This window comes from Poecilia mexicana, unplaced genomic scaffold (genome assembly GCF_051168715.1).
Source record: "Poecilia mexicana isolate PSO_F unplaced genomic scaffold, ASM5116871v1 scaffold_15, whole genome shotgun sequence".
NCBI classification, from domain to species: Eukaryota; Metazoa; Chordata; class Actinopteri; order Cyprinodontiformes; family Poeciliidae; genus Poecilia; species Poecilia mexicana.
This window is the reverse complement of record NW_028263384.1, coordinates 2367625-2388144: the sequence shown is the minus strand read 5'-3', so window position 1 is coordinate 2388144 and position 20520 is coordinate 2367625. Positions and strand designations below refer to the sequence as shown.

The 20520-nt window shown below is 39.3% G+C and overlaps 1 protein-coding gene across 1 annotated transcript in view; it reads left to right on the top strand.

The window, feature by feature from the left end:
• itsn1 (intersectin 1 (SH3 domain protein)) overlaps nucleotides 1-20520 on the top strand; it is a 66586-nt gene that overhangs the window by 28217 nt on the left and 17849 nt on the right. Inside the window, exons 18-31 of the mRNA XM_088013151.1 lie at nucleotides 1094-1177; nucleotides 6088-6218; nucleotides 6308-6585; nucleotides 8282-8448; nucleotides 10531-10775; nucleotides 10857-11031; nucleotides 11123-11209; nucleotides 13453-13610; nucleotides 14448-14527; nucleotides 14607-14779; nucleotides 14897-14942; nucleotides 15178-15299; nucleotides 16797-16920; nucleotides 17388-17582. Of these exons, the coding sequence (XP_087869277.1) occupies nucleotides 1094-1177; nucleotides 6088-6218; nucleotides 6308-6585; nucleotides 8282-8448; nucleotides 10531-10775; nucleotides 10857-11031; nucleotides 11123-11209; nucleotides 13453-13610; nucleotides 14448-14527; nucleotides 14607-14779; nucleotides 14897-14942; nucleotides 15178-15299; nucleotides 16797-16920; nucleotides 17388-17582 (2065 nt within the window). The remainder of the gene's footprint in view (nucleotides 1-1093; nucleotides 1178-6087; nucleotides 6219-6307; nucleotides 6586-8281; nucleotides 8449-10530; nucleotides 10776-10856; nucleotides 11032-11122; nucleotides 11210-13452; nucleotides 13611-14447; nucleotides 14528-14606; nucleotides 14780-14896; nucleotides 14943-15177; nucleotides 15300-16796; nucleotides 16921-17387; nucleotides 17583-20520) is intronic.

Sequence of the window (20520 nt, the reverse complement as noted above, 5' to 3'; positions counted from 1 at the left end):
TACAAAAACTTTAGAAAATTTCTGAGTTTTAAAAGTCAAAAAATTTGCTTGAAAATTTTAGATTAATCTCAAAATGTATCTAGAAAAAACATGTAAAGTTCTGAAAGTCCACAAAAAGGAGGAGTAAATTTCCACCAAAAAACTCAAATATTTTGAAATTCATCTCAGAATCGTTTTAGAAAAAAAAGGGAAATTTCTAGTTCAAAATTTCCACAGGTCAAAAATTTTCTGAATTTCACATTACTTATAATAATTATGAAATTTATCACAAAATTTTAAAATTTTTTACTAGCAAATTTTCAACTTTTGGAGCCCAGAAATCTCCCAAGGAACTTGCAGAGATTAATCTCAAACTTTCTGATTTTTATTTTTTTTTTTTGGCAAAATGTACTCTTTTTTTCTGTCTATAATGGCTCCAACACACCATGATACTTCAGAACCAGTTAGTCTTTATTTTATTTTATCTTATCTTATCTAGGTCCGTGGGAGAGGTCAGAGAATGCAGACTCAGTCTTGTTGTGTGTCGTAGCCAGAAGCAGATGGGAACACTCAGGAGATGGAGGAAGGCAGAAGAGCAGCTACCATAGAGACAAAAATAAACTAATTTTCTAACCACTAATCTAATCAATGTGGCTCAGGATTTATGTAGCGAAGCCAACATAACAGAGGTGTCAGTAGAAGTAGAACAGAAAGTAATAAAGCAGTTTCTTTCAACTCAAAGCACGTCTCAGTTGTGTAGTTGTTTACAGTAAACGAGACAAACATCACTGAGGTGCGAACAATATTTGACTTTACTTCCCTCTACCCTCCCCTCCATACCGCTATAACTCCCTAAATCTTCCTTGGTCACTGCTGTGCCTCTTTAACGACTGGGACTCTACATCTGCTCTGCTTGTGTACCTGTTTGTTTGTTTGTTGTTTTTATTTTTGCTCCTGGCTGTACTTGTTTTTATTTTATTTCTGCTTCCTCAACCTGCATTCCTCCCATTCATTTTCTCCCTGTTATTATTTGTTCAACCCACTTATTAAATCCCTCCTATATTTTCTACTCCTTTCATTTACCTCCCACACTGGCCTTTTGCTCCCATGCCAGTGTCTGTGTGAGTTCTATGCCAACCACTGTGCCAGGATAGAAGCCCTGCGATGCCAGCTTCACCGCCAAGAGAAAGGGAGACAGGTAGAGCACACTGCCATGGCTGGAATGGGGTGGTACTGCAGTTGGGATATACTTAGTGGTTATGTAACTGGAGTTCTGCTGCTGATCATCAGCTGACCACTAAGGTCAGTTTTTTGTGTTTGAATTGGATATTTACCAGGTGACTAACTTGCTTTTGACTTTAACCACCAAGAAGCAGAACCCTGAAAGGCTTTTTGTGTGTTGATGGTTGAGAGTAACCTAACTGCACAGTACTAGCTACGTTTCTGTTATAAAAGTGTACAAAACTTTGTCAGTCGTCCACTAATATCGAAGAAACACAGTTTCATTAAATATGAAATGCATGTGAATAAGTAAGTCATTAAAAATAAAAACATACCGTGTCATCATCCTTCTACCACTTCCTGTTATGTTGGATACAGCCGAAAAAGCACATCATCCAAGCGTAAAAACATTTTTCATAAAAAATATATATAATAATCACATTTATATACACTGCTCAAAAAAATAAAGGGAACACTCAAATAACACATCCTAGATCTGAATGAATGAAATATTCTCATTGAATACTTTGTTCTGTACAAAGTTGAATGTGCTGACAACAAAATCACACAAAAATCATCAATGGAAATCAAATTTATTAACCAGTGGAGGCCTGGATTTGGAGCCACACACAAAATTAAAGTGAAATGTTCCCTTTATTTTTTTGAGCAGTGTATAATATATATAAATAATGTTTTTAGTGTTTATATTTTTCAAAATTGGTGTGTTTCCATCAAAGTAAATTTATTTTTCAGAACTCCAATTACAACTAAATATCAGTTAATGCTTTAATATTAGCAGAACTAATGTTTGATTAGTGCTTTAGGATTGACACAACTAATGTTTTTAGCTAGCATTGCCCACTACTGCTAATTGAACATCAAATAATCTCTTAATAGAGCCAAATGGAACAAATTCGGATGTGTATTAGATTTTTGAGGCTCACTACTGAAAACATATTTTTCCTGGAATTTTTACTTTGTTTTAAAAGAAACTTCTTTTTACATATTTTTTATAAAAAGAAGTTTTTGAATATGAGCAGCATCATAGCACAAAATACGGTAATTGAAACGGTGCCGGCATCTTGCTTGTTTGCATAACGCTGACTAAACCAGCTTTTGTTAATATGTGTTGCTCATCACAGTGAATCACAAACGTCCTCCTTTAAATGAGTCACCATCATAGCTTTAAAAAACAGCTGCCATTTGGAATAAATTAGGACTTTGAAGGCAAATATGAACAATTGTGGTTGAAGGAATTTTAAACCCTCAAAGCTCTTTTTGCCTTTCATGTTTCTAATATTAAACACTTTATACTACAAGAGTATGTTTAACTTATTGGTTGTTAACACTAGAGTGTTTACAAAGAGCTGAGATAGTAACAAACTGACAAAAAAGTTCACTTTTATTCTTTCAATGACGAAATTGTGAACAAAATTATTGAAACGCTGAGAGATATGCCTTCTTCTGTGTTTGTGTGTATTGCCTGTTGTATGCGTGTGTGTGTGTGTGTTTCAGCGCCAGGAGCAGGGACAACTGCAGGAGTTATTATCAGCCATCAGTTTGTCTGACTCGGTTAGCTTCCGCTATAAAGGTCCATATAACAACCCATCCTTTCCTTCTTATAATCACCCTTGTTCTGTCTTTCTGTCCTTTCTTTGGTCTCTTTCTATATCTTCTTCCTTATTGCTTTTATTTGTCTTTTTAAAATAATTTGTCTTTCCCTTACATTGCGTTGTTTAGCTACCTGCTTATCCAACTAGCTAGCTTTGTTCTTTTAGCTAACAGTAGAAACGCACTGATCAGACATTTTTACAGAGCTTCTGATACAGAATTTTGCTGATTCAATATAGATTCCCCAAGATAACATAAGTTCTAATTTAAGCCTGAGATGTAGAAATGTCTGTTAATATTGCTAAACCACTTATTTTCCATGTCAAGTAGCTAGTAGTAGAAACAGAACCTAGCCTGCAACATGCTAAGGTTTGCTGCAGCTCAGTTCACTCTTGTACCAACATTATCTTAGAATTGGAGTAGCTCAGTTACTGTAGTTCTAATTTGTTCTTTTTGTCCACTTTTGTTTATAAGTTTTATTATTTTTCAAATTGAGGCATTGCATATTTGGACTGTTATTCCATCTGGTTTTGAGTGCTGTGCATCTGGAAGGATTTTTGCTTTTAATTTTTTACTTTAAGGCAGTTATTATGATGCATAACTGTGGCAACAAGATGCTTTTACAACTGGAAGCAGCTGATTATCATCCCAAAGCTCGAATAATACCTGAACTATGGCCCCAAATCCCAGAAGAGGTAGAATTACAACATATCTAAAATTATGAGACCACACAGATTTAAAGAGGAGCGGAATGCTCCAAAAGTAAAAAATGGCAGCAGAGTGGAATGACCAAAACCTATCAAAGTGTCCTGTGTTAAGCAGAATGACTAGCCGGCTTGCTACCATAGAAATTTTAAAAGCCTCATACTGAAAATGGCTAACTATAACAATTATTTGCTTCATAACATCTTTCATACTGTAGCGTTGTTGTTGTTGAAGCCTGCGCTGGTCTGCCAAGCTTAAAATAGTCCAATTGTGTCTCGGTGCATCTTTAGCTAACACTGTTGACATTTTTATGGTGTTCTTTGCTATGCATGGCTACTTCACCTCACGTCACTGTAGTCCCGCCTTAACTATTGTTTCAACCTGACAGGAAGCTGGGAGAGTTGTGTTAGGTTTAAAAATAAACAGGTTTAATGTGTGTGTGTGTGTGTGTGTGTGTGTGTGTGTGTGTGTGTGTGTGTGTGTGTGTGTGTGTGTGTGCGTGCGTGCGTGCGTGCGTGCGTGCGTGCGTGCGTGCGTGCGTGCGTGCGTGCGTGCGTGCGTGTGTGCGCGCGCGTGTGTGTGTGTGTAGGTGTTTGTCTGTGTTTAGGTGTGTGTGTGTGCGCGCGTGTGTGTGTGCACTTGCGTGCTTGTGTGTGTGCGATATATTTGATAAATCCAAATTTAAAGATAAAGAGCTCTGCTGAAAGACAGGGCTAGGAAATCTTAAAGGCAGACCTAACAAGAGTTAAATGTTAAAAGCAAGCCCCATAAGTGTCCAAAAAAGTATGTGTGTAAAGCTGGGCCTCTTAAGGTTCGAACATTAAAAGCAAGCCTCATAATGGACTAAAAAACTTGTGTGTAAAGGTGGACCCCGCAAAGCATAAATGTTAGAAATGTGTGTAAAGGTGGACACCACAAAGCATACATGTTAGAAACGGGCCCCACAAGTGAGCGTTAAACTGACATGTAAAATAAAGTTTCAAATTGTGTTTATAGAAGGTGATTTTTAGTGTCAAGATTTTTTTTGACTTGCCTGATTTTTTTCATAGATCTAGGACGTCTAGAAAGGGTGGGCCCCGCAACTCACCATTCTACTTTCGGACCCCTTGAAGTCTATAAATGAGTGCATGCGTGCGTGCGTGCATGCGTGCGTACGGAACATGGCATCCACATTGCATTGTTTTAAGCGACAGAGTGGTTTCTAACGGCACAGATGGTTGTCATGGGTACACAGATCTGCCCATGTTTATTCCAGCGCACTCATCCCTTTTCCACCCTCTGTTAGCCTTCCTTTATTCATTCAATCTTTTTAACCCAGTATGTCAACACAAGAGAGTCCTTTGTGCAAGCTCCGCCCCTCCCCCTTCAGCAGCGCACATTGCTTTGGGATTGGTAGCAGCAACATCCATTCCAGTAAAAAAAAAAATCTTCTGAACTTTTTGCAATTTTTTTGAAATTACAAATTTAGGAAAACTGATCATATGAAGCACTGAAGATGTAAAAACCGAACCAATATATGAAAATATACTTCATATTTTTATTTTTTAAACTTCACTATCACTGTATAACAAATTTTGCTGGATGAGAAATGTTCCCAGTAATTATTGCGATAAATAATAATGTTGTTTTGAGTCCATTTTCAAATAATATGATGATGGAATAATAATTCAAGTTTGTCCTCTCAAAGATCAATAAACACTGATTTTGTAAACATTAACACTATAACTGGAAGTTATTTCAAATATCCAAGAATATACACAACATGCAAAAACAATAAATAAAACGGATATCAAAACACACACAAATGAAACATGAATTGCATTCAATTTAAATTCAAAAACATTTTATTGATCCAAAGAGGAAATTAAATTACTAATGAAATAAAATGGATTATGATGTCTCTGTAAACAAAATTACTCTTCAAAAAATGTTAGTCATCAAAACGGTAATTATTGAGCTAATTTTAATTTATCCGGCTATTAATTAATGAAATGTTTATTCTCCCTGAAGGAGCAGTTGGAAAAAAAATGAGAAAGGAGATCAAGAACAGATTTCTGCACTTAAAATTTTTCTGAAACTCCTATACCAATACGTTATTTTTTGCCTATTGGTCTTCTCCCAGCCATATTTTTTCACCACTAAAGCAATTCACAAGGAATAAATCAAATGAAGATGAATCTAAAGTTTCAAAAAGTTTGGACAAAAAAAATCATAGCACTTTACAAAGATGGTGGAAACACTCCACCTCACTATGTATAGACAACAAAACATACATTGCTAGAAGACTGAAATGTATGAAAAGGTTGTGATTTTGTTTTAAATAACATTTATTTAAAAAAAAGGTTTATATATTGATTCCTTGTTTCCTTTTGTTGGAAACATGCCAAAACGTTATGCTGCTCCGTTTATTGGAAGGGGGCGGAGCTTGTCTTGATCACCTGACTAATACGAAACGTGCTGCCGCTGCTGGTGTTGTTGTTTAGTTGTGGACTGTAACCCGTAGCCACCGACCCTCTGACCCCACTTCACCCTCATTGCTGTTCCTTTCCTGTACGCCATGATGCTTTGCAGGAACTGCGGGAGATCCACAGCCGGCAGCAGAGGCAGAAGCAGAAGGAGTTAGAGGGAGGCGCTCAGTCACTCTCCCAACCTTACATGCAAACAGCAATCGAAAGGAAGTCTGCTGAGCTGCAGGAGGGCGGGTAAGACAGGAAGAAATACTGAAATGTTGGCTTTTTTGTTTTGGTAAATAATGTGACCTTCTTTGCACCTTATTCTTGCCAACATCCAGGTCATCGTCAAAGGAAGGAGTGGCTTGGCGGGGAGAAACGGGAAGCTCCGCCCCTAAAGTTCCTAGCCCTACCTCCGTGTCTGCGTCACACGCCTGGCTAAACAGAGTGACTCAGGAGGAAGAGGAGAGGAAAAGGAGAGGGATGGAGGAGGAAGAGGAGGGCAGGAAGGGGGCCAGCTCAGTGGAAGAGAAGGATGTGGAGAGCAGAGGAAAGAAGGATATGCAGGACAAACTGAACAAGTTGTTCAGCCAACCAGCCGACCCCTGGGCTTCATCAGGTGGGTTACAGCTGCTGCTGATTGGGATTCTCCTGAATATGTGGTTGGAATCAAGTGGGAAGTGGTTATATCTGTTCATCCAGTTGAAACTAGACTTTTACATACACCAAATAAAAAGACGCATTCACCTTTATTTCTGTCTGAAGTTAAATCAGACCAAGTTCTTTAGTTTTAGGTCTGTTAGAATTAAAGAGGCACACATTAAAGAGAGAATGTCAGAAATGTATTAATGTCTTCAAATTTAGAAGTTCATATACAGATTGATGACTGTCTCTTTAAACAATGAGGGAAAGCCCAGATGATCATTTCATGGCTTACGGCAGGTTAACTCAGTGGCTCCCAACCCTGGATCACTGTCCAACACTTTGTTAGGTGTCTCCTGGCTACTACACACCTGACTTAAATGAATCTCTGACTAACGGGGTTCTGCAACATATCAAAGCATACAGAGGATGTCATGCAGTCATCTGAATCAGGTGTGTTGGAACACACCTAAGACATGAGGAACAGAACTCTGTGGACCAGCATGGATGTATTTTAAGGTCACATCTTAAACATACTTATTTCTTGTTTGACATAATGAGAAAGTCAAAAGAAATCAGCCAAGATATGAGGAAGAGAATTGTGCAGCTGAGCAAGTCTGGTTCACCCTTGGAAACAATTTACCAATGCTTGAAGGTGCAGTGTTCATCTCTTCAAACTATTCTGTGTCAGTATAGACATGATGGGAATGTTCAAACATGGTACCACTCAGGAAAGAGACACTTTCTGTATGCTAGAGATGAATGTATTAATCGTCTCCAGAACAAAAGCCAAAGACCCTTTGAAGATGCTGCTGAAGCTGAAAAGACAGTCATTATCCACCGTGAAACATGTCCTGTACTGACATAAGCTGAAAGGCCACTTGACAAGGAGGAAGTCATCTCTCCATAAGAAACATAAAAACGCAGATTGCAATTTGCAGATGGACACAGGCAAAATATCTTGATTTTTGGAGACATTTGCTGTGGTCTAATGAAGCTAAAGTGGAACTGTTTCTCTATAATGAGCAGCGTTACATTTGGAGGAAAATCCGGGATGCTCGTACCATCCTAACTGTCAAGTATGATGGTGGTAGCATCAAGTAAAATCTATGGTACAGATTGGTCTTCCAAATGGACAATAACCCTGAGCACAAAGTCAAAGTGGCTTAATGACCATAAAGCCAATGTTTTGGTATAGCCATCACCAAAACATCTCAATCCTATGGAGAAGTTGTGGGAAGATCAGAAAAGGTTGGAATGAGTGTGAAAAGGCCTCCAAACCTGAATCTGTTGCACTGTTTTTCTCAAGACCAAGTATCTCTGCCTGTCTTATTTCCTCACTTTGTACTACGTTGATTAGATTTTTAGCGGCATTGGCTGAAAAATACTTCCATCAACTTGCTTGTTTAGTGTTTTTTGCACTAAACACCACTGGAAACAGTTACATTTGTTTTCATTTGACCATAAAACAGAAGAGCAGTAGTCTTCTTTGTCTTTGCCCAGCTAAGCTTCAATAAAGGCCTAGTGGGCTTCTATGTACCTAGTTCTGAGACGTGGCACGCATCTTGGTCTACGTCCAGTGTCACCTTCAGTATGGTATATCATGTGTATTGTTTTTTTGGTCACAAGCAGCCTGAGTTTGTTATATTTCTGGTTCTCTGATCTCCCTACAGTAGACAAGACTCCTGGCCCAAGTCTGTTTGACCAGAAAGCTTCTGCCAGTGGCTTCGAGCAACAAAAACAGCAGCAGCCAGTGAAGGTGGTCTACTACAGGGCTCTGTATCCATTCGATGCTCGTAGTCACGATGAGATCAGCATCCAGCCTGGTGATGTCATCATGGTGCGTACTTTGACCCATTCACTTCAGAAAGAAGCTTTAGAGAGTGCTTTCGACACGCGTTCTGTTTCGGTTTCTTGGGCTTCCTCCTGCAGTGTGCTTGTGTGTGAAAGACTGATTGCTTGTATTAACTTTTTCCTCTCTCCTCCGCTGTGCATACTGAAGGTGAAGGGGGAATGGGTAAGTCCTTGCCCCTCGTCCCCCCAGCCCCGCCCAGTGCAGTGTTGTGTGCTTCCACCAATCACAAGCCAAAAACAAAAGAAAACACTTGCTGCCATTGGTTCATCTCATGTCATCTAGATGTTTTTCCATTTACCAGTGGATGAATGTAATTGACTTTGTTTTTCACAAAGTCATCACAGATAGATGTCCAGCGCCTGTGAAAAGTATTGAATGTTGAACCATTTGACTTCTTTGACAAATCAATCAAAATCAACTGAATTTGGCTTTTCTTTTCTTTTTTTTCTTTTTTTTTTTTTTGACCAAAAAAATTTACAACATTCTTTTGCTAATTCTGTCATTTGTTTGTCACAAAAGCCAAATTTTGTTAACCATAAATGATTTGTAAAACTAAGAAAAGTTGAAAAATATCCAAAGGGGTGAGTACTTTTCATAGGTAGCCGGAATGCTGCCAGACCTCTTGTATTTTCATAATCAGCGTGAGCATCCCTTAGACATGGATCACTTGACAACTAAAAGGACTTGTAGTTATGTGTGTTTTAATAAATACGGTTGTGTCGCTTTTAAAGGGGCAGTATCATGTAAAATGTACTTTTCTGAGCTTTACATAATGCTATGTTATTCTCTCATCAAAAACAAACCTGGAGTGTTAACTTAATTCTTCCATTCATGTTTGAGAAAAGCTGCAGTTTCCAAGCCTACGAGCTTGGAAACTGCAACCTTTCCTCACAGTTCTCCCACTCAGCTCCTAGCCAGCAGCAATTTGTAAAACCTGGTGGTACATTCAGAGATGTGGGGTCACTTCATAAACAGGTCGCTAAATATGTTGACAATGCAAGTCTGGTTTGGTAAATGAAAAAAAATCTGCTTACTGGAATTCTGCTCTGAGAAGCTGAACTTAAGATGTTTTATTATTTCTTCTCTTCAACGGTGAATCTGAGTTACAGCTAAGCCGGAGTGCCTGCAGGCCTACATGTTATTAAGGGTGCATTTACACCAGCCACATTTAGTCTGCTTTAATCCAACTCTAGTTTGTCTGCTTTGAAAGTCTGGTTTGTCTGGGGAGGTGTGAATGCGTAATAGAACTCTGATGTGGACCAAAAAAAGCAAACTAGTCCACCCTAAAATCCTCGGTCTCGGTTTCATTAAAGTGAACTCTGGTGCGGTTCAAGTGCATAAGAGAACGCCAAGCAGACCGGAAGCTGCTTTTAAGCAGGAAACTCACTGTAGTGCAGGGCATTCTGGGTAAATAGAACCAGGAGTCAAATGCTAGAAAGAGAAATTGCAGAAACTGCAACTGCTAAAATCTCACACTACTCCACTTTTATTTCTATTTTGTGAATAAAGAAGTTGCGCTCATGTCTTCTGAGGTTTTCCTGTGGCTTCCTTCAGAGGTTCTTGGTGCAGCGCCCCTACAGGTGGCTCCCAATTAGTTTGGATTGTTTGACGCAGTTCAGTGAAAGTGAACCGCATCAGCTGAAAATGCAACAAATATTGCAGTTTTGGTTGCTAATCGAGCCAAGTCCACCAGACTGTCAGGTGTGAAAACACTCTAAGAGTTTTGTCTAGAAACACAGCATATCTTTGATTTTTCCTGTTGCATCCTCCTAATTATTCAAATACAAGAAATAGTTGCTGAGCAGCTATTTCATTGTAATTTGGTCAAGAAAGTTGCTAAATATAATGAACACTTGGTGGAACATTAACCAGCAAAAGGATTACTCCGCCTCACTTTTTCTCATCCATTTTTCTAGTATTTAATAACTTTGCTCACTGTGACAGATGGTCTCACTGGCAAAGCTTTGTTTTTGTTGTTCATTATCCCTTTGAAGAGTTGACGGTAGTATTTAGAGCTACCTGTGTGTCAGTAGACCTTTTTGTAATGTTGCCTCTGTGTTCTGATAGGTGGATGAGTCTCAAACTGGGGAGCCTGGGTGGCTAGGTGGTGAACTCAGAGGCAGGACCGGTTGGTTCCCAGCTAATTATGCAGAGCGGATACCTGAAAGCGAAGCACCAATCAGCTTGCGGCCTCCGTCTTCAGCCACACCCCCTTCGACCCAGCAGCCAATGGCCACTCCCCCTTCAGCCTCCGGACACGCCTCCACCTCAACATCTTCTGCTAACAGCAACTGGGCCGACTTCAGCACCACGTAAGTCGGACTTACTTCCCGACTCCTAAATGTGTCGATAGTTTTCCGCTGTCGCCTGATCGTCCGATTCCTTTGTGTCAGTTGGCCATCCAGCACAGCGAGCCAGTCAGACAGCGAGGGATGGGACGCCTGGCCTACCTCCTCAGCCAATCAGAATCCCTCTCTCAGCGTTCCATCGGCACAGTTACGGCAACGCTCCGCCTTCACGCCTGCCACCATGACGACAGGCTCCTCACCTTCTCCTGTACTAGGACAGGTAGAAAAAGGGATAAAATGAATCAGTCACTATGCAAAGACAGATAGTTGTAATATGCTGCAATCCCACCTTTTTTGTGTTTTATTTTTAGGGGGAGAAGGTGGAGGGACTTCAGGCTCAGGCCTTGTATCCTTGGAGAGCCAAGAAGGACAACCACCTCAACTTCAACAAAAATGAGGTAGCAGTCCATCTAGTGGTCGCTATCCAATCCCGTGTTTACAGTTACTAGTTACCTGAAGGACAGAAAAAAGATAACAGAAAATCTACTGTACAGGATATTAGGTGTGGAGTACCACAAGGATTGATCATTGGACCTCTACTTTTTCGCTTTCTAAATTTCTTCAGTGTATCTTATTTGTGGATGACAATCTTATTTTATTCAGGAGAAAATATTAAATTGCTGTACATTAGTGGTGTCCCGATCGATCAGCCACCGATCAGAAGCAGCTGATTTCCGTGAAAACGTGTATGATTGGTGATCGCCAATCACTCTCTCTCTTATTGCCACAAAAATCGATCACCTACATCTTGTACTTCGCAACCCTCTGAAGCCAGTATGCAGCGTATTTCCCCCTTTCCTTCACACGGCGCAGGCGCATGGTAGCAAATCCTAAGCAATGTTGTGTGGAACTTTAGTGCTCTGAGAGTGATGGAGAGTCCCGGTTGACAGAGTTTCAACTAAAGTCCTAAAGGGTTAGAGTCCCATTTAAATGGCGTTTTAACTAAAGTTCTAAAGGGCTAGAGAAGGGGTGCGGGTTTTAATGTTTCTTTTTGTTTGTTTGTTTATTCAATATTACATGACTCTGCATTTTAGTTTTTAAAGATCTAAAGCACTTTGAAATAAATGCCTTGCTGCTGAAATGTGCTATGCAAATAAAATTTAATTGATTGATGGAGTAAAGTTCCGTCTTGCGATGAAAAAATACCCTCGGGGTGAAGCACATCAAAATGCATCAACACAATGAATCTAATATGACATTTAAAAAAACAAGCACCTGACAGACTATCACTACATCGAGGCTCACTGCAGAAAAAAGACACTGGGGTGATCAGACAGCAGGTAAATCAGCGCAGTTCTCGTCCAGTTGAGCATGACAGTCAGAAAGCTAAGCAAATAACCCGAAAAATAATTTAAGTCATCGGGTTAGATAACCAACAGTGGAAGACGCAGGGTTCTACTCTTGCTGTTGAACCACCACTGCGCTACTGAGATGTCGTATTTCACAGACGTAGCGCCGTTTCCACTCCACCAAATGTTCTCTCACATCGAACAACTCCTAAAAGCTGCATGTAACATAACAAAAAAGTTTTTACATAGATTTTAAAACTTTCGCTGTCCTAACATGATAGATAATCTGTGAAAAAAGTCACCCTCCTCTGCCTCCTCCCTGAGTTCTGCAGAATTACACCGTTCGCTCAGAAACAACCAATCAGAACCAGCACCAAACAGCTGGCCGTGTTCACAGGCAGTTTCGACTTAGTAACAAGATTGTTTACTTTAATGTAACCTGCATTTAACTTGAAATGAATGTTTGCTTTTGTATTTGACATTGTTTGATACCGGCAGTGCTGTGATGTTTATTTGACTTAATGTATAATTTTAGGCTGTTAAGAGCCTTGGTGTTAAATATTGTTTTACCGATTGCAGGTTTTCCTGTTGTCTTTTTGACTGAATACTTGCTGCATTGTCTTTGCAAGTATTTTGCATGTTTTCTGTCTAAATTAGGTCATTTTGTTACCAGATCATTTTTCCAGTTTGCTAGATCACATAGTAGCATTTATACCTAAAGTGAAAAATTAACAGCCAATCTGGATGCTCACTATTGGTGATCGGCCTTCATGGATAATCCGTATCGGAATTGGCAGCAAAGAACCTGATCAGAGCATCCCCACTATACATGGTTGGAAATTAATTCAGAAAAATAAGAAAATGGTTTGATAGTAAAAGATTATCAGATTACTACCAGTAAAACAAAGTTTATTATATTTTGTTGCTATAAAAAATGCAGATGCACAATTACATATCAAAGTAGTTGAGCTACAAAAAAACAAAAGATATTAAGTTTTGGGGGTCCTCAATGATGAACATTTGTCATGAAAATCTTATATAAAATATCCGAAACAATTCCTGTTTTAACTAAGGTAAATGAATTAGTCCCTTGGATTCAGACTGATGATGATAGAAAGATGCATTTCAGTTAAAGGTGTCAGTTTATAGAACAACCTTGACAGTGAGCTAAAACAATCTAAACCTCTTTCTGCATTTAAAAGAAATGTGAAAATCATTAATGATTTCTTTTAGTTGTTACATGAAGTATTCATATTTATTGAGTGAATTAAATAAAAAAATGAAATGAAATGAACTATGGACTCGTGTATGAAGTTTTTGGTCTGAAAGCGGTAACGTTGTTTTTGATGCAGATCATAACAGTGTTGGAGCAGCAGGACATGTGGTGGCTAGGTGAGCTTCAGAACGGACAAAGAGGCTGGTTCCCCAAAAGTTACGTCAAGCTCATCTCAGCCAACATGACGATTCCCTCTGCTGCCGCTGCTGCTGCAGTCCGCAGCAAAAACACTAAGTAAGTTTAAAAGAGCCCATCACTCCACAGTCCTCTCAGAATGGCAACGCATCGATGACAATTAAATAATGTTTGATCCAATTCAGTGATGTCCATGTTCCTAAAAAGGAGAATCTTTATCTTAAATTCATATTGTACTCTGAGGTTATACTTGACTTTTTATTTATTTTTTTATTTTTTTGGTGTCAAAAGTATCCCATCATAAGCTATTATTATCACATTATGCCATCACACATGAAGAAAATTAATACAGGTGGCCCCAAGAACTAGATATTAAAAGAATCTAACTAAATGATATTTAAATTATGAACGATTCACCTGCTGTGGTCTGAACACAGTCTCACAACTTCGGCATGGATCTGAATTGTGTGGCAACTTGTGCTTAATCAAACATCTCAAGGTTTTGATGTTGATCTGAATGCTGAATCTGCACTCTGCTGCAACAATGGAGATTGGAATTATAAGAGCCACTTCAGCCAGTGTTTTGAAATCAGGGAACATTTCTCCAAGTGAAGATTGCTTTGCACTTCTGCACCAAGTGGTCAGGAGTGTGAATTGAAAGTGGTCAAAATGACAGAGGGCCTTCAGATTTTTTTGTCACAGTTTTAAAAATTTGTTAAAGGCAGAAAATGTTCGGTGAACACCACCTTAACCAGACTGCATCCAGCTGCATTTTGTTTTTGTCAGATCTGGAAGTGTTTGTCGAAATATGGTAAACTGTGATGGCTCTTTGGAAATCAGCTTGACAACATGACATTCCTTATATAGAAATTATTTTACTTTTAAATATTTACACATTTTGAATCTTTTCGTTTTGTTTGCCCTCTTGTCCCCTAGTGAAGCTGGAATATCGGAGAGTCCGCCCAATGGGAAACGACCCTCATCCTCTCCGGCAAAACCTTCCGAATCTGGAGAAGGTAACTCGATAAAGAACGTTTACTGTTTCCTGACTTTCTCTAGAGAGAGTGGTGACTTTTTCCTCCTGCTTTTCTCCAGAATATGTGGCCATGTACACCTATGAGAGCAGTGAACAGGGGGACCTTAGTTTCCAGCAAGGAGACATCGTCGTGGTGACCAGGAAAGAAGGGGATTGGTGGACTGGCATGGTGGGGGGAAAGACTGGAGTCTTTCCTTCCAACTACGTCAAACCACGTGACTCAGTGCCAGAGGTTGAAACCTATGTTTCAGATTATTTAGTCTGGGCTAAAATTATAGTTTGGGAATATTTGCAGGATTTTATTTTATTTATTTATTATTTTTAATTGTCGTGAATTTCCCTTTATCAGTCCCTGGGACCAGCAGGGAAGACGGGAAGTCTGGGGAAGAAACCAGGTGAGATTTTTTCTTATCTTTGTTCTAATAAAACAGATTTGGCTTAGATTAGTAAATCTAATTCAATCTATGTGCATCATTTGTTCTGCTGGTTTCCACTTAGTATTATAACTTGTTTCGCGTCTTTAGGAATTTAAATTAGAATGTTTGCAAAATGCTGATTTCTGCTTTTAGTCAAACTGTAATATTCTTAGACGTTAAAAAAACCCATCTTCCTTCCTTTTCCCTCTTTTAGAGATCGCTCAGGTGATCGCTGCTTACACTGCAACGGGCGCAGAGCAGCTGACGTTAGCACCGGGACAGCTCATCCTCATCAGGAAGAAGAATCCCGGGGGCTGGTGGGAGGGCGAGCTGCAGGTACACCAGCACTGTCCAACCTGGACAGATGTCTATCAGGTCGTCTTAACATGGACAACATAAACATGCTTATTAGAGGTGTAAACAGGGTGCCCTCATGTCCTTAAAAGTCTCAGTTTCATTTATCTAAAATTAAGGCTGTAAAATTTCTTAAATTCATTAAAATAAGGCCAGTGCCACATGACCTTTTGAGAAAAGGTAACTTTTTAGGCAAATATCTACTTTAGGACATTTCTTGTAATTTTTAAATAACCAGCATTTTATTTCAATTTTTAAGATTTAAAATAAAGATAAACATAAGCAGATGGACAATTTATTTTACAAAGCACACAGTTTCCAGCCTAGTGAGAAGGAAAACAGATATTTGTGTCATTCCTTGTGGAATTTCAATGCAAATATTGCAGAAAAAAAATTGAAGATAGTTAAAAACCTGCATTTGTTCTTATCTGTATTTACAAACATTAGCTAGTTTATAAGTTTTTGCCAAAATTAGTACACACTCTTAAAAAGTCTTATATTCATACATATAGAAGTAAGGCCTTAAATGTATTAAATTTATTTTAAAAGAAATTGAAGTTGGTCTTGAATACGTTCATCACAGGTCTTAGATTGATGTATTTTAAATCAAGGCTTTGAAATGTCTTAAGTTAATTAAAATAAGGCAAGACAGCCTTAAATATCTTATTCACAGATCTTTAAATATATTTAAATATTCTTGCCACCACATCTTGTGGTTACAGGAATATTTAATATTCAATCTCATATTCTGTTATTTTTTTCTTTCTCATGGGTCTTTTCAGGCAGTTGTTTGAGTTGTTTAATCTGCTTCTTCTTTGCGTTCTGCAGCTTCAACAGCTTCAAGGCAGTTGAAGCTGCTGGTAGCTAGCTAGCTGCTAATATACCTTTGCAGAACATTTGTTCTGGTTTCCACAGTGAAAACGGAAGGAGAAGGAAAAACTAGCTAGCTAAAAATATGCAAGCAAGCATGTTTTTTTTGCGTGTGTTTTTTTTTATTTTTATTTTTTTTAGCTTTTTTGCATCTATCATGGTTTAAGTGCAAATGTATTGGCAGGATGATGTTCATCTTCACTATTGGATCACTTCTGTTACGATGCTACATTCATTCTGTGCAAAAAAGCTTGGCACTAGGGTGGTTAAGGCTGTTTCTTTTGTACATTTCTGATGTGATTCAGGTCTTGAATTTAATCCAATGGTCTTAATAAGGCCTTAAGAAATAAATTACATTTTAAAATCAAATTCAAAGTCTTAAATATGAAACCTTCAAAAACCTTGTGTAAAGGTACACAACAATCATAGTTTGATACCTTGGTTTTACAGTCACAGTTTGGTGTGCTTTGAACAAGAAAAACTATTGTGGGTGAAAAACATTAAAGTGTAATGGTTTGAGTCAATTGCTCTAAAGGATGTTCAAAAGTAACAGCTCAGTGTGGGGGCTGAGCTGATATCTGCTGTCGTTCTCTATTTCTCATGATGAAGGCTCGGGGGAAAAAGCGGCAGATTGGTTGGTTCCCAGCCAATTATGTGAAGCTTCTGAGTCCCAGCACCAGCAAGACCACTCCCACAGAGCCCACCCCTCCTAAACTGGCTCCTGCCAGCACAGGTATGCATGTCACACATTTATATCTGTCTTTGTGGACCTCACTCATCATAGGTGGTTGATGCTACTGCTAACTAGCTGCTAATGTACTCTTGCTAGTTAGCTAGATTTTTTTATGTCTCTCATGGTTAAGTGAAAATTTATTGCCAATTTATTGTCATTTGTACATTTTTATCACAATACAGGTCTTAAATTTCATTAGTAATGGTATTAAAAAGGTCTTGAAAAATCTTACATTTGAGTTGGTGAAACCTGAAAAAACCCTGTAGTCATTGTGGAAGGTACAAAGAGCCGCAGGTTTCAGACACCTGGGCTAAGGTAGAGATAAATAAAAATAAAGGTGAGTCTGGGCAGATAAAACGAAAGAAATGCTTTAAGAAATGGTTTTTTTTTTAAGTCACTTTTGGTTTGGAATTTTGTGTCAAATCGAAAATGTTGATGTCTGGTCCGTCTTTTCTGTTTTTGTGAAGCTCTGTGTCAGGTGATTGGCATGTATGACTACGTGGCCCAGAACGACGATGAGCTGGCCTTCCAGAAGGGTCAGGTGATCAACGTGCTCAACAAGGACGACTGTGATTGGTGGAAAGGAGAACTGAACGGGAGGGAGGGCCTGTTTCCTAGCAACTACGTCAAACTGACGACAGACACCGACCCAAGCACGCAGTGTGAGTACGCGCACACACGACCCCACCTGTAACGTAGATTCCACCGGCAGTGTGCGCTAAGATGAGCAGACTAACGTTCAGTTCCGTGTAACACAAACACACTGTCACACTCAGACACACACACACACCCAGAGCCAGGTGTGGAGATGCTGTCCCTCTCTGTCAGTCTTTTTGACCCCAGGCTGGTTTCACCTTTCACCTTCACACTCCTTTGGGCCTCTTTGATAACCTCCCCATCATGCACCACCTCTGGGTGGTGTCTGTGTGTGTTTGTATGCTGTGTATTTGCATGTAGATGTGTGTTAATTTGCATGCATCAGTACATAAGCACCTTTTTTTCCTCTCTGCATGTTTTCCTTCAGCATGATCCACCATAAATGTGAGAGTTTCTACAGCGCAGCAGAAACATCACAACACAGTAAAAAGAAAACAGAAAAAGCTAAGCACGGGGACTGGCAAATGCAAATTTGTTGGCACCCTCTGTGGAATTTGAAGAAAAATAAATGAATATTTTCTCATAGTGAGTAATTCTGAGGAATTGATCTTTAATTCATTCAGTTGGGAGAAAAAGGAAAATCCCATGTTGACAAGCATCACAGATCCCTCACCATACCCAAGAGTGGACATGAGGTTTAACTCTGGCTTCATACTTTGTTTCTCCCCAGACCCAACTGGATGGGTGTTAGTTGCTGAATAATCCAATCTTAGTGCTTTCACACCCGAGTTGTTCATTGTGTTTACTACGAACTGTGTAAACACATTGAACTCTGTAAACACCACTTAAATGGTAACTTTATTGTCCTCAATCACAAACTGATTTGTGGCTTGTCTAATCATCCAACGACACATGCATTGAATTCACACATACACAAATTACCGTATTTTCCGGACTATAAGGCGCACCAGATTATAAGACGGATGCTAAAACATACGGTCAACAAAAAAAAAAAAAAGGTAATGGAAACAAAACAGTAAGTTTAGTTGAACTTTATTCGCCCAATACACTCACATTATTTTTTATTCTTCCACAAATCCATCAAAGTCCTCCTCTTCTGTATCTGAATTGAACAACTGGGCAATTTCGCCATCAAACATGCCAGGTTCCCTCTCATCATTGTCGGAGTCAATCTCGTTGCCAGGTGCCTGTTCAGCAATGATGCCGGCTTTCACGAAAGCTCGGACAACAGTTAAGGCAGATACATTAGCTCAGGCATCCATTCAATCCATTCGCACATGGTGGCGTAACTCACCCGGCGCTGCCTCCCCGTCGTGTGTTCGCAGTCTGTCATCCATCGCTCCCACGCCACTCGCAACTTCTTTTTGAACGCCCTGTTTACACCAATGTCCAGCGGTTGGAGTTATTTTGCTAATCCTCCCGGAATGACGGCAAACTCCAAACTAGTTTGCTTCACTTCCTTTTTCACAGTAGCAGTGAGATGGGCGAGCATGGAGTCGCAGATGAACAGGGACGGTGATGCGTGGAAAAACCTATCTGGTTTTTACCGGAGGCGTATGCTGCAGAACTCGGACAACAATTCTCTGATTGGTTTATTGCTGCTGGCGTACGTACTTTACGTATTATGTAATGTCCTCTGATTGGTTTATCGCTGCTAGCGTACGGACTGTACACTTTAGGTCTCTGTGTCAGGGACAGATTTTGGAATTCAGTCCACACATAAGGCGCACCGGATTATAAGGCGCACTGCTGATTTTTGAGAAAATTTAAGGCTTTTAGGTCCGCCTTATAGTCCGGAAGATACGATACATAAATTAAAAATTATGGCATAAGGATGTCTTAAAAACGTTAACAAATGTAAGTTAGTTAAATGTATTAGTCAGAGGTCTTAACTTTTGTTGTGGCAGAATTGTTTAATCTCATATATCAATTTTTTGGTGGTGGCAGGACTTTTCTCTCATACAACAGATTGAGTCACATGAAAACATCTTTCGTTGCATTCTCTGACACGAGGCCGTTCAGGCTCCCGCTAGCTAGCTGCTAATTTATGCTTCATAGCTAGCTAGCTACCATTTTTTGTCTATCATGGGTAAGTCCAAAGTTATTGCCAGTTGGCTGAACGAAGTTTATTTTCGACAGTGGCTCACTTCTGCTGCAAACCCATATAATAAGAACTTTTCAGCTGCATATATGTTTCTCATATATGCAATGTGAGAAACATAAAGCTGCTGCCAAGAGCCACAAACAAACCCCAGAAATGTCACTCAAGGGGGCATTAAAAATGCCTTAAAATGTATTCAATTAGACTTACTGACTTGTAAATACCCTGAAAAAACCGCTGTGCGACCTTTACCCCATGTTTCACCTTTCTTTTCTTCTCCTGTCTTATTGTATTACAATCTAATAATGGCCACTAGTGACTGAATGTGGAAAAGTGAAATAAAAAAAATTGATTAGGTGGACCTCTCCTCCTGTCGCTCACCCATGCATCATATAAAGTGCTCCACCCTCTTCAATAACACCCCTATAATAACACTGCATTATAATAGATGTGTTCCTTGGTAGCAAAAACAGATCAATAAACGATGAAGATGCTTCTTTTTCGTAAAGCATAAAGCTCCATGCAACTTTGAAGATGTATTTTCAAATTTGCTAAGTTTGAGCCAGATAATTTTCCTCAAGGAATTTTAATCAAGCTTCTTGAATGATTTGAGGAATTGTTATAGCCCTAATACAAAAGTATTCAGCCCCCTTTTCTCTGAATGCAACCACAGGTCTTCAGAAGTTCCCTGATGACTGCTAATGACTGAATAGAGTCCACTGAAGTGTAATCTAATCTCAGTACAAATTCAGCTGCTCTGTGACGAGAAAATCACTTATTGAATTTTACAGAAAAGAATAAAACCATAAATCCTGTGTGAGCTGTGTGTTGCTGTCGCTTTAGATGCTCCGGTCTTGTCCCATGTCTCGGTGCACCTCCAC